The sequence below is a fragment of the Podarcis tiliguerta genome (genome assembly GCF_965153285.1).
Source record: "Podarcis tiliguerta genome assembly, chromosome: 7".
In the NCBI taxonomy this organism is placed as follows: Eukaryota; Metazoa; Chordata; class Lepidosauria; order Squamata; family Lacertidae; genus Podarcis; species Podarcis tiliguerta.
The window spans coordinates 19547445-19561207 of NC_139540.1; the positions used below are offsets into that span (position 1 = coordinate 19547445).

The following is a 13763-nucleotide window of genomic DNA, read 5'->3' on the forward strand; positions in this document are numbered from 1 at the left end:
TTTCATACAGTAGACTAGTTTCTTCACTCTGACAGATCCCTCTCTATCCTGAAATACAGGCCGGAGGCTCCCCATCTCTGTTTTATAGCAGTGGCAGTGTTCCCAGTGTCGCTGTGGCCCCAGGGCCATAGGATTGCTCTCCATGTGAATATAACTCTGAACTGGATTGCAGCTATGGCATTTGCAGATAAGAAGCCATCTAGCAGCATGTCTCAGGTGTTTTCTGAAACTGATCCAGCAAGACAGTTGGTTAGTGCTGCTCCTGCCAAAATGAATGGAATCTGCACCAACAAATTACTTCACACCTTGGAACATATTCAGCATCTTATTCCATCTTAGAATCATAGAGTGGGAAGGGCCCATGAGATTCATCTAGTCCAACCCCCTGCAATCCGGGAATCTTTTTGCCCAGTGTGAGGATCAGACCCACGACCCTGAGATTAAGAGTCTCATACCCCACCAACTGAGCTATGTTAATTGTATATTTTTTAAAAAAATGTTTCTTCCCGCTTTTGATTTTTTGTTCAATAAACGGCTCAAAGAAAGAAGGAAATACATGGGCCAGTAACCAGGGAAGATTGTTTAGAACCGGTGAGAGGTGTTCCACCAAGTGGTTCTACCCAGAAATATGCAGCTGTATTTTGAGCTAGTCGGAGTTTCTGTACAGCCTTCAGAGGCAGCCCCCGTGTACACTGCACTTCAGTAATCTAACAACAAGGTTTACCAAAGCTCTAGTTGGTGTGCAGGCCTCAGATGGTAAAAGGCCCTCAGCCTGCCTTGGAAGATGAATTTTGATATTTCTTCTTGTGTGCTTTTGTTTCTTATTGGTCTTATGTGTTTTAAGCTTGTATTTGTAAACCACTGTGGACTTTTTTTGGGAGAAGTGGTATACTTCAAATAATAAAGGAAATGAATGCTATAGTCAGCCTATACTTATTGTAGACCTGGTGGAAAAGTAGATCTCGGCTGTTTCAAAATGTCTATATTGTAAAAGCCAAGCTTTTAAAAATCTCCAGAATAACATTTGCATCCTTTTTCTTGGCTCATCAGTTTTGAGGAAATGTGAAGAAGCTGAAACGGATCCACCCTTAACATTTTGCAAAACTGCAGGCTTGGTTTCCAAATTCCAGCGGGAGAGGCATGGAAGGATGGCAGTGATTCACTACATCAATCCTTGAGCTACGGTTTCCATCAGACATTTACTCTTCCCTTTCCTTTTCCAGGAAGTGAAGCTGATTTTAGCTCCTCAAGCAGTACAGGCAGCATCTCAGCTCCTGAAGTCCACATGTCTGCTGCTGGAAGCAAGAGGTCATCCTTTTCTCGCAAGTACGCAACAGCATCTTTGCCCAACTCCCAGCCTATGAATGTAGCTTCTGTTGAAGATTGGCTTGTTTTGGTTTGGGTGTGGAGGATAGAAGTTAGAGGTGGAGGTTGACCAGGAGCCCTCCCCCAATTCATTTCTGTCTCCTCGTGTGTTTGCAGATGTGTTTTGTGGTACAAACCAGAATCTGACATCTAGGTGAGGGCTGATATCTAATGCAGATATTGCTTCTGGGGGTGCCCAAACATTTTTCAAAGAGGGCCGGATTTGATGAAATGAACATGCGTGAGGGCCAACCAAAGTTGAAGTTGTTGAGCTTTTTTTAGGATTTTACCCCAGGAGATAGACTGCCATAGGGGCTGGATTAGGCCCCCAAAATGGACTTTGGACATGCCTGGTTTAATACCACCGTGTCTAAGCAGTGCACAACAAGGCTACAAACAAGATAAAATCTGTTTACATGAATCATAAAATGTGGGGGATCAACACCTGTTGAATGTTGCTCAGCAGCAGAGAACTGGCTAAAAGACATGGATGTGGAGAGAAGATTACTCTAAATTTAATGGCAAATCATAAAAGGCAGAAGTCATTTAAAAACAGCAGTGGAACTGAGCATCATATTTGGTTGGATAGAATTGTTTTCTGCTTCTGTCTAAAAGACAATAAGGAGGCAGCCAGGCAAATCTCTACATGAGGGATAGGCAACTATCTAGATGTTGTGGAACTTTAACTCTAGAGTTATGAGCTCCAGCCAGAATGGGCCAATGGTCAGGAATGATGGGAGTTAGAGGATTCCAGGTTCCCCATACCTGATCTCAATGTTTTAAGTATGCCACAAAAGAGGCTGTTCCTCAGTATTCAACACATTCCATTTTGCAAGCCAGCAAAGCGGATAAAAAACACACAATTAGGATTCAAAACGAGGGAAGCAGCTGGATGTATAGTCCCTTAACTGTACCCTGTCAAAGCAATTAACCTTCGTCCTCTCTGGTCAGCACACATTTTTGGCAGTAATGTTTTGCCAGTGCAGCATGGGCTTTGCAATCAGTTGAAAAGTTGTGACACTGGTGTAATACCTCTGTTGTTGCATACTAAAGGCTACAGGAGCCTCTGATGATTGGCTGAATTTGCCTTGTGTCACAGAGCAGGGAGAAGAGACTCTGGCAGAGTCAGAGGGTCAGGCCATCTGGAAAGGGCTAGAGGAGGACTAGGAGAAAGAAGAAGTAAGGTCCTAGGGATGCAAAGGCCCCGGATGGCATTGGAGGAGGGAGTTCAAACTTAAATGAGAAGATACAAGATTTGGAAAAGCATTAGCAACAGAGTGGATGGGCACTGCGGCTTCTTTTGCAGCAGTACTGCTTTATGGCAGACTTCACTTAGGGCAATTTACTACATTCTGCAGTGTGCAGTCTCCATGTGTGTATCATGAGATCATGATCTAGTAAGTAGGGTTGGGCGATATCTGATTTTCAACTTTGTGATATATCACCAGCTGAACATTGCAATATACTGATATATTACGATGTCTGAAATAAGGATGGAGTACTGTAGAGGCATTGGCTGGCTGCACGGTTTCCCCCATATTGTGATTTTTGCATAGCACATTCACAATATATTGCACATTCACAATATATTGCCAAGTCAAAAATGGTGAAACCAGTATCATGATATGGACTTGAAACTGGTTTTGGATGATATATCACCCAGCCCTAACACACATCATGATTCACAATATATTGCCAGGTCAAAAACCATGAAACCGATATCATTATATGAACTTTCAACCGGTTTTGGACAACATATCAATACATCACCCAACCCTACTAGCAACTAACTCTTTCTTAAAAGCATGTACGTATGATGTGTTTTTATATATACCCCCACTATGGCAAAGTTGTGCAGAATATGAATATTTCTAGTTCATTACAGAATATTCTATAAATAAATCATTCCTGGTTAATCACAGGAGCTCCTGAGAACAATTTGCTCTGCCCTGGCAATGCAATGAACATCATCTCTCCCATATGCTCAAAACATACAAGCTGCTATCCTTGCTTACAGCTATGAAAACAAGCCCCAGCAAGTCTTGGGCTTCCACATTTCTAGGGTTGCCATATTTCAAAAAGTAAAAACCAGGACACCCCGAAAGTTGTTGAGCATTTTTTTTACAGAAATGCAACCCCCCCCCCCAAAATGCAAACCCCCCCCAAAAAAAACACCCCTCAATTTTCCGATTGACTTGCCTAAGATCCACCTGGACTGTGGTTCATCTTAACTATGGTTAGTTGAAACAAGTGGACTTCATAGACTATGGTCTGAAGTTGGCTCATTTCCACTAACTATAGTTAGGATTATTCACGTGCCAGAGTTTGGATGCTGCTGCAAGCTGCAATTAATTTAAAATCAAAATGAAAGTTTCTGAACTCCCTTGAGGCTCGCTGAGAATTTATTTTTTTAACTTGAAAAGCAACTTTGGGAAGCTGCGATTTTGAGTGTGGGTTGGCAAATGCTCCATCCTTTTTCCACTGGCCATTTACCCCACTCATAATCAAGCCCTGCAATCCTCCTCCTGCAGGTTTCTAGCTCCATAATTTAAATATACCTGGAACTGTGTGTGAGGGAGACAGCTTGTGGGGGACATTTTGCAAAGAAGAGCATTACATGAACTCTTCAGAGGAGAGGCAGGATAAAAATGCCATAAACTGGCAAAGCTTAATACCTGGAAAATGCCCCTCTTTTAGACAATAAAATAAAGTAAATTCCACTTTCCCCTCCTTCTAACAAAATTCTCCACTGAAAGAAGCTTGATACCGTAATGAAACAAATTTGCTGGAACTGGGAACTGGATTAACTTGAGTCGCACAAGTAAGTTGGTCACCTTCATGCAGTTTCTCCTAAAAGAATTGCACCCTAGGATATTTGAGTTAAAGCTATTTATAACGATCTTTTAAAAAAGAAAAAGAAAAAAAGTTATTTGAGCAAGGAAGTGAAGAGGGGAAAACCACAGAGCCAAGCCTTAAAATCCCCTCGCTCAAGCTCCATAAAATATCCTTTTCAAATACATCCTTTGAGCCAACAAGGCAAATTACGCTTGCCAAAAATATCTCTGCTGCGCCATGTGTGCAAAATGCAAACAGGTTTTTTTTTCTTCCTCTTTTACTGTTTTCCTCCACTTGCCACATTTTTAGAGTGCTTAATATATATATATACTATTTGGTTTTTGTTCCTGTGCAAGGGCAAGGTGCAGTTGTGAGAGGTTTGCTCAGCGTATCAGTCCAGTCCAGCTGTCTAGCTTCCATGACAGCTTTCCATTGTGTCCACATAGGCAAATCAGAGTGGAGCTAACCCAACCACAACCTTGGGATGCTGCCTTGCTGCAGCACAGCTCATTCCGCCATCTGGTCTGTATAAAGTGTTCCATGCAAAGAGAGAAGGAAAACCAGTTCAAACGCTTTCTAAATTCAGAGCTTTCTGCCTCGTGATTTGCGGTGTATCTCCTGCGCTTCCTCTGTCTTTCCCCCCTTCTGCTCTCAGCTGTTGCCGTCTTTGATCTTTTTAAAAGAAACGGTTTTGGGGTTGTTTGTTTGTTTTACATCCAGTAGGAGGTGAACAACAGGTTTGACAGAGCCTGCTTTAGAGACTTCCCGTGCTGCTAATTTCCATTTATACTATTAACCTAACTTGTATTCCCCCCCCCACACACACATTGGGTAGATCCCATGTCAGCAGATGCAGTGGTGAAGATCCTTTGAATTTTGTTAGCTCTCTTAAATAATAATAAAAAAGGAGTGAAAAGTTCTTAGAAAGTAAAACAATAAACATGGCTTTTACAGTATGTTCTCCTAGAAAGTGAGGTTTTCAGATGCTATGCCCTCTTACTTTCCAGCATCATTTTGCAATATTTACAATGTGTAGATAGAAAAGTTGTTGTTTTAAAAAGCATTTAAATTAGGATGGTGTGTATAAAAAGATGAACATCTAAACAGGGTAAATAGATTTGGGACAGTAGCAATTTTACAACATAGTGGTAAAAGCCTGCAGTTGAAAAGTAAAGTCAAATATATCTAAGACATCTATTTTCTCTTTCTTTAGCCTTTGAATTACTTCCATGGACAGTAATAATGCTTTTATTTCTCCAGCAGTAGATTTATTGAACTTGTCTCCTGAGTTTCCTGGTGACAACTATAGCAACTGCAGGTCTTTATAGGACTAAAACTAGTTAAGAGGCAGCTAAAGGCTGCTTTAATCAGAGATGTTAAATTCAGATTGACTGAATCTATCATAATGAGCCCTTAGCCTGAAATTTACTGTGCTATCCTATATATATCTACTCAGAAGTAAGCCCAGTGGAGTTCAGTGGAGCTTACTCCAAGGTAGGTGTGCATGGGATTGCAGTTGTAATTATGGTTTGCCATCAATGCAGCTGTTATCACATCTCTAGTGGCTATTGCATCCTAGAAATAGGAGAGTGTGCCTGTGCATATATCTATTTTTAGTAAGCATGCACTATTAGTATATAATACATATTAGAGCTACCACCCAATTAAAGAAATCTGAAGCTGATTCATTGCGTGAGGTTTAGCTGGTCAATCAGGTGATTAAATCTGCATAGGTTTGCAAAGGGATAAAACAATAACTGTGAGGAAAGGAACATTCTAGTCATTGCTGTTAAGTTGGATGCATCGGATGTTGTTGGACTCTCATCATCACCAACCAGCATGGTCAATAGTCAGGGATATCGGGAGCTTGAGTTCTACAACATCTGGAGCCATAAAGGTTCCCCACCTCTGTTTTGGAAGATGCTCATGTGCCCCAGCAATCACTGCCTTTGAATGAACTTTCCTTCTTATGTAGAGTGGAAGGATACCTCTTTGAAAGTGGTGACAACTACAGTGGTACCTTGGGTTACAGATGCTTCAATTTACAGACTGCTAACCCAGAAATATTACCTCAGGTTAAGAACTTTGCTTCAGGATGAGAACAGAAACCGCGCGGCAGCAGAGGGAGGCCCCATTACCTAAAGTAGTACCTCAGGTTAAGAACAGTTTCAGGTTAAGAACAGACCTCCAGAACGAATTCAGTTCTTAACTCGAGGTACCACTGTACATGCTATTATTATTTATTTTATTTTATTTTATTTTTTGAAAAGCAACATTTTAAAAATGGATACCCTGCCCATTTAATTTTGGATACCTTTTCCCATCAGCCAAGAGGCTTTTAAACAGATTAATACAACTGACTGATTGTAACTCTGATGTATATTTCCCTCGTGCCCTATAACACACTGTTTTTGCTGTCTACTTCAGCCGGGGTCCCCACGGACGGAATAACGGAGCCTTGTCCTACAAGTCTGGATCTAGCCCTCCGACCACGTCCCGCGAAAAGGACTTCCTGTCAATGCTGTGCAAAAATCAGTTGAGTCCCATTAGCACCCACCCGAATTATGAGGTTTCTTCGGCCAGCAGCAGCAATTCAGGCTCATACAAGGGAAGTGATAACAGCCCCATTTTGAGGCAAGTGAGCTTCTGGCAGCTTTTTCCTCTCTCTGCCCCGCCAATCACCTAAGCCCCCCTCCGTTCTCAGCTGTCATCAGAATCTCCAATTGTAACTGAAGATTTTCTTCGTTACATGGTACATCAGGCTCGTAAATTCTCTGGGCATTTCAGTGACATCCTTTAGGCATTTGAACAGGTGTGGTGGCAGTGACGACCCGCCAAACCAATTAATTTCCCTCCGAGGGAAGAAGCTTAGCAAAAGGCTGCGTATTCCTTGCTAACTCGACAGTCTGCAATAACGTTTCTTCTATACAACCCTGTTGTGGGATAGTATAGAATTTAACCCTGCTTGCCATTGCCTTGACCTGCAGCTGCTGCAAAAAGAGCCTCTGGTGTTGTCGCATCGTGTGGTGTCCTTTGATGTGTGACCCTCCTGACCTTTGTGTGGCCACTTCTTCACTTGATGTCTTTACTAGAGGCAAATGGGTGTTGCTTGCTATCTGCTCCATCTAGAGGACTTAAGTCTGCTCCAGGAAATACGATGTCCAGGAAGGGCATAGCTCAGTGGTGGAATGCCTGTTTTGCATGCACTAGGTCTCATCTTTGATCCCTGGCAGCTCCAGGAAGGGCCTGGAATGTGCCCTGCCTGGAGAGCTTCTGCCAGTCATTTCTCACTCCCCCACCACTGAACCTCCTCAACCTCCCATTTTTTGTCCCTCACAGAGCATTTCCACCACCAATGGGACACAGCACACACACCCTCCACTGTCCTGAAAAACCTCTTAATCCCAATTTTGTTTTATTCCTTGGTAGATTTTAGAAACAGGCAAGATTCAATGTGGACGCACAAAGCATTTTTTAATTAAAAGGGTCGAGACTCCTTGCACTCTATTCACCCTTTCTTCCCGCACAGGGTAGCCCTGCTCTCTGCCTGCCCCCCAGCAGCTGCTACGAGCTGCCCAAGGGAGGAGGCCAGCAATGGTGGCCATGGAAAAGTAACAGGATGCTCCCTTGCAGCCTGTCACTCAAGACAAGTGCCAGCTCATTCTCCTCCCTGAGCCCACTGGTGAGGGGTATAGGGACATTCTGGGATCAAAGCAGAAGCCAGGATGGCTTTCGAAGTTCTGAAACTGTGCATGGAAAATAGGGACACTAGAAGGGGATGAGCTGGATGGACCAATGGTCTAACCAAGCATATGGCAGCTCCTGTGTACCTAATGTGAGGGTCGCAGCCATGGTTACAATTCTTCTTGTGCCATTGGTCAATCAAACTCCTAAGATTAAAACAAAAGGCATCATTTGCTCACCTGGCAGCGCATGTGCTGCTCACCAAGCGTGCAAATGTTTTCACCCCTTCTTTCACGACAGTGAGCAACCGAAGACTGTACTATGGTTTCCACATTGGAGTATGACTACATTGTTGACATGCAATGGTGCAGTGGTGAATTCTGAAGTGCAGGCCCTCTTCCTGACAACCCCCAGAGCTATGCCCCCAGAGCCACTCCTTCTGAGACCTGGCAACAAAAATATAGTTTTGACCAATGCAGACCTTATAGCTTCAATACGAAGCCATTTCCCCTCATCCACTGCTCTTGGCTTTGCTGAACATCCAGTCTGATGAAGAGTTCTGGGGGAGAGTCAGAAGCTTGCTCTTTATACCTGGTGATAATAAAGGGACTTGAGAGTTTTTCAAAATAAAAGCAGCATTTGGCTATGCATGCTTAGCGTGATGGGTGGGTTCTCTCTGAGAAAAGCCTATTTGTCTGGCATGCAGAGGACTGGCAAATAGCAATTGCTATCATTTAACACATGTCCTTTCCTTCTCTCCCCCCCCCCCCGCCAGCTGACCCATGAAATAAGTGCTGGTGGTGCTTTGTCCTGGCCTGTCCCTGCTTCACTACATCACAGGTTACATTACAGGTGGGGAGTCAGTCTGGGCAGGCAGCCCAGTTGCAGGCAGCAATGTAGGGAGCCTGCTGGAAGATGCTCCAGGGAAAATGGAGAAAAGCAGCCCACTTTATTGGAAAACACTTAGCAGAATTAACTACATCTCTAGAAGGTGCTGAAAACTAATTAGCACATGCATGCCAACAGGTTCTCACCCCCAAAAGCGTTCCAAGACCTTCTCCGACAGCATCATAGTTGTGGATCCTTCCTGATATTTCTGAAATCATTTGTAGGCAGTTTTTGTTGCTTTGTCGTTTACTTACTGGAATGGTGGATGAGACAATGTCTGCGTGCGATACAGGCAGCCAGGAAAAGGTGCATTCTGTCAACAGTCTGCCTCCAGTGTCAGACTGGTGGTTGACTCAATTACTATCATTTAACACATGTGCCTTTCCTTCTTCCCCACCCTCCTAGCCATATGTTTAAAAGTGGAGTTTTAAACCCTAGTTAAACATGCAGTCAGGCGGAGGGAGAGGAAATGTGAGTCCCCTTTTCTCTCTCTCCTCCCCCCCCCCGGTCCATATGTTTAATCCTGGGGCTTTATATCCTGATGAAATATATGGTCCGAGGCAGGGAGGTAGATCCAGACTGCCTGCGTGTCTCAATCTCCCCTCTCTTCTCACTGCCAGACTGTCCCTTGCTTTGAGAGCCCTGAATCGTTCTGATGGACTTGATCTGTTCCAAGTAGATCTGGGGCCGCCTCAGTCCTATGCACCCGATTCCCAGGTTAACCAGGATCGTCCCAATTTGGTTTGGGATCCAGTGCACAGGCCTTACTAGGGCCTTTTAGGCAGGAGGGCCTTTTTGGTGATGGCACCCATATCATGGATGTTGCCCTCTAGGTGTTGAACTGCAGTCCCCATCATCCCTGAACATTGGGATTAACCTTGAATTTTCAGAACCTTAAACCTGGCCCAGTGGGAAGCTTTAAGCAGCTGAAATATTTGTTGATGGCATCTGTCCCCATCAACAGTTTAGCCTCAGCAATTTTGCACCGCCTCCAAGGGTAGTCTCCCACGTCGTGATGTAGCACTGTTTATTATGAGTTAGTTTATACTTTTATATTCCACCTTTCCTCAATAAGCCCAAGGTGGCCGAACATCAGACATAAGCAACCTTTAAAAAACAACTTGACCACACCAATAAATAGTGACATCCTCATTATCATCATTATTAAGTTTGTTGTTGTTTATTATAACCTCCCTTCACCGTAAGGTCCCAGGGTGGGTTGAATATTAAAACACAAAATTAAAAGCAGTTTAAAACAACTTGCAGTCACAAAAATACAATAGAGGAGCCATACCACATTATGAAAAAAAGATTTTAAAATACATCCATCATCAGTAATGACAGTTATTTAACCTCAGCAATTTAAAACAGCTTCAAAAAGGGAACAACCATTTCAGTGCAACTTATTCCCAGGTAAGTCTGTGTAGAATTGCAACCTAAATCACCAGTTCTTGCCTTAAGCAGAATGTAAACATAAAATTTGCAGGCACAACAACATTTTTCTGTTGTAGGCGGCCGGCAAGATACACCTCTTGTGGAGAGAACCATGGCATCAAACCACCTAGCCCAGAGCAGTATCTGACCCCTCTGCAGCAAAAGGAAGTTACAGTGAGGCACCTGAAAACAAAACTGAAGGAATCTGAGAGCAGACTGCAAGAAAGGTGAGAGTTTCTACTAACAGGGCCTTTTCAGTGATGGCACCCTGATTTCAGATGCCCTTCTCAGTGAAGCTTGCTTAACATGTACATTAAGCGGCTTTAGTGCTAGGGTAGCCAACATGGTTCCCTGCAGATACTGTTGGACTACAACTCTTATTATTCCTGACAACGAGGAGTCGATCACATTGGCTACCCTGGGTGAATGCATGGATGGCCTTCAAAACATTGCTCCCATCTTCCTGGATCATTGGCCTTGCTGGCTGGGGGCTGATGCAAGACGGATTTTACAATCTGCCCCAGAGACTTGGAGAAGCCCTCCAGAACTGATTTGAAAGAAGGGGGCAGGAGATTATGGGGGGTTGCAATTGAAGGGGACTTTCATTCATACCACATTGGGTTTCATCCACAACATTCTTGCTTAAACATGAGAACAATCAATGGCCCAAGAAACAATTATATCATGGGTAGGCAAACTAAGGCCCAGGGGCCGGATCTAGCCCAATCGTTTTCTAAATCCAGCCCGCAGACGGTACGGGAATCAGCATGTTTTTTACGTGAGTAGAATGTATTCTTTTATTTAAAATGCATCTCTGGGTTATTTGTGGGGCATAGGAATTCGTTCATTTCCCCCCCCCCCTTCAAAATATAGTCCGGCCCCCCACAAGGGGACCCGCCCCCAGCTGAAAAGGTTTGCTGACCCCTGGTTTATATCATAGTTTTGCTGTTATAAAAGCCAATTTCTTGATATATGGGTATCTCTTTACTCTACCACAGGAGTAGGTAACATGGTGTGCTCTCACCATGATTGTCAGAGATGATGGGACTTGTAGTCCAACAGTATCCAGAGGAGTTAACCATGTCTATGAGCTGACCATGTCTGATTCAAGCAGAAAACGTCTACCTTCCTTCATGCATCTTGTTCATCACATCTTTTCCCTCCTAGCTTGGTAACCTCAAAAGGGCAGGTTCTCCTCACATGAAATGATGCCTTGTTTTGTTTTGCCCTCCATTCAGAGAAACAGAAATCAAGGAACTCAAATCTCAACTTGCCCGCATGAGGGAAGACTGGATTGAAGAAGAGTGTCATCGAGTGGAAGCCCAGCTTGCCTTGAAGGAAGCAAGGAAGGAGATCAAACAACTCAAGCAGGTTATCGAAACCATGAAGAACAGCTTGGCTGAGAAAGACAAAGGGATTCAGAAGTATTTTGTGGACATCAACATCCAGAACAAGAAGCTGGAGACCTTGCTCCAGAGCATGGAAATGGCACAGAACGGCTCTTGTCATGAGGATCACAGCCTAGATTATGTGTGTGGGTCACCTGATAAGTCTTTGACTCCAAGTGCGGCCTACTCCAAAATGGCTGACAGTATGGTCATGGAAGACCACTCTGTGGAGGATATGGCAGATAGCGGCGTATTGCTTAGTGACGACGTGGCCAATGGGAACGATGTATTTGAAGAGACAGCGATGGACGCCACACTCGAACTCTTTACACCTTCCCCCTTAAACCATTTGGATCTCGTTAAAAACCTCACAAACGCCAAAGAAGAAGACGACAGCCACAGCCATAGTTTGGCAATGGAGCAGGCAGTTCAGGCTGATGTGTTGCTGTACAGCTCAAGCATGGAGCAGCTGATTCAGAACATATTCAAGGCTCACGAGGGACGCCCCATCAGCCCTTCTTCAGCTTCGAAAGAATCCGACGGATCTGGTCTCGAAAGCATCACAGACTTGCTCGTGGACTTGACTCCATGCGATCCGAATTCCGCTATCCTTTTATCCCCGCTGGAGTCGGCACACGATGCTGTGGATTCTAGGTATTACGAAAACAGAGTCATGAAGGAACTGGACTTCACAGACTATCACGCCGAAGGCTTTGGGAATGTCACGAAGCTGTCCGAGAGGAGCATTGTGAAAAGATACTGGAGCAGCAGCTTCTTTGTTGATGCTTTGGCCGTAGCCGCTCCCATCCTGCCAACGGTAATGTGGATGTTCAGTACCCAGCGAGGAGGGACTAACCCTGTCTACAATTTCGGAGCATTGCTTCGAGGATGCTGCTTGGTTGCCTTGAATTCTCTCCGCCACGTACCCGTCAGCGTCCGACCCTAGAGGGAATTCTCCTGTACAGTTGTGCCAAGAGGCTGAGTTCTGGTGGGTGTGGTTCTGGTTGCGTGAATATAATGTTGGGTTCTGTCCGTCCTGCTCCTAAATGTTTGATTTGCACTATATTTAGTTCAGAACATGTTCATTGTTTGAAACTGAAGAAGAAGAAGAAGAAGAAGGTGGCACGGAGACTTTCTGCCGCTAAATGTAAACGCGAGTGCATTTTTATTTTTTAAAAGAAGCATGCTAAGCACTTCTCGTTCTGTCGTCGGATGTGTGGATTGTGATACCAAATTGTTTTCAGATGGGAGGGGAAAGTACACTCTTACAAAGGCAGCTTACATAAGCCTCGCATGTATTGTCTGTCTGTGCTTCTTCGTGGTGCTTTAATTATGTAATCGCCCCCTGCATTCCACTGATCCTGTGTACAAGGGGACCGTAAACCAAAAATTAAAAAGAGAGGGGGAAATGTTATTGCAAATGGGTGGGTGGGGAGTCTTGAATCTTGTTATTAACCACGTTTATAAATATGATTGTGAATATATTTTATGAAGTCTGTTCAAAGTCTTAAATGAAGTCTTACTCGGAACGTACTGTTGTCACACAAGTGTATGAAGGAATATTTTAAATGTATGTGTACTAACTTATTTTTTTTTTCTTGTTAAATAATCTTTTAAGGAAAAAGAGGAAGAATGCTTTATAATCACAAGCTATAAGTAAAGCACGTTGAAACTGAACTGGTGTCTTTGATTTAGCTGGGCATGGATCACTGCAATAGATCTGGGTGCTCGCCTCAGTTAGGAAACAAGTAGGGATTACACAATGTGTAGCCAGGGGCTGAGGGCCACAAGATGTGATTGGACTACAATTCACAGCAGCACCGGCTGCAATGCTCAATGGAAGATATGGTAAACTTAGGCCCTCCCACTGTTGGTTTGTGTCATAAAATTTATACACAACTTGAATGCGGGGGGGGGGGGACCCCTCAAGAGGATAAAACAAGAAAACCAAGCAAAATGTACAACTGTACTTTAAAACATACAAAAGTAAAAATACTAAAACAGATTAAAATTACCTCAACTTCCTAAGCATCTGGGTAGGCTTGTCTAAAGAAGTTGGTTTTTAGCAGGTGCCGGAAAGAGCACTGATCTCAATAGTCAGGGTGCAACACTAAACAATCAGGTTCTTACAAATGCGGAACGGACATTACATGGCACCTGTAGAAATCT

The 13763-nt window shown here is 43.8% G+C and overlaps 1 protein-coding gene across 5 annotated transcripts in view; it reads left to right on the forward strand.

Annotated features, from left to right (window-relative positions):
- Positions 1-13271, forward strand: part of SYBU (syntabulin) — a 44195-nt gene extending 30924 nt beyond the window's left edge. For 2 of the 5 annotated variants that reach the window (XM_083450560.1, XM_083450562.1), the window contains 4 exons: positions 1224-1326; positions 6628-6834; positions 10284-10433; positions 11445-13271. In XM_083450560.1, coding sequence (XP_083306686.1) covers positions 1224-1326; positions 6628-6834; positions 10284-10433; positions 11445-12540 — 1556 coding nt within the window. In that variant the 3' untranslated portion in view covers positions 12541-13271. The remainder of the gene's footprint in view (positions 1-1223; positions 1327-6627; positions 6835-10283; positions 10434-11444) is intronic. The other 3 variants (XM_083450561.1, XM_083450564.1, XM_083450563.1) reach the window with 2 other exon arrangements.
- Positions 13272-13763: the final 492 nt, after the last annotated feature.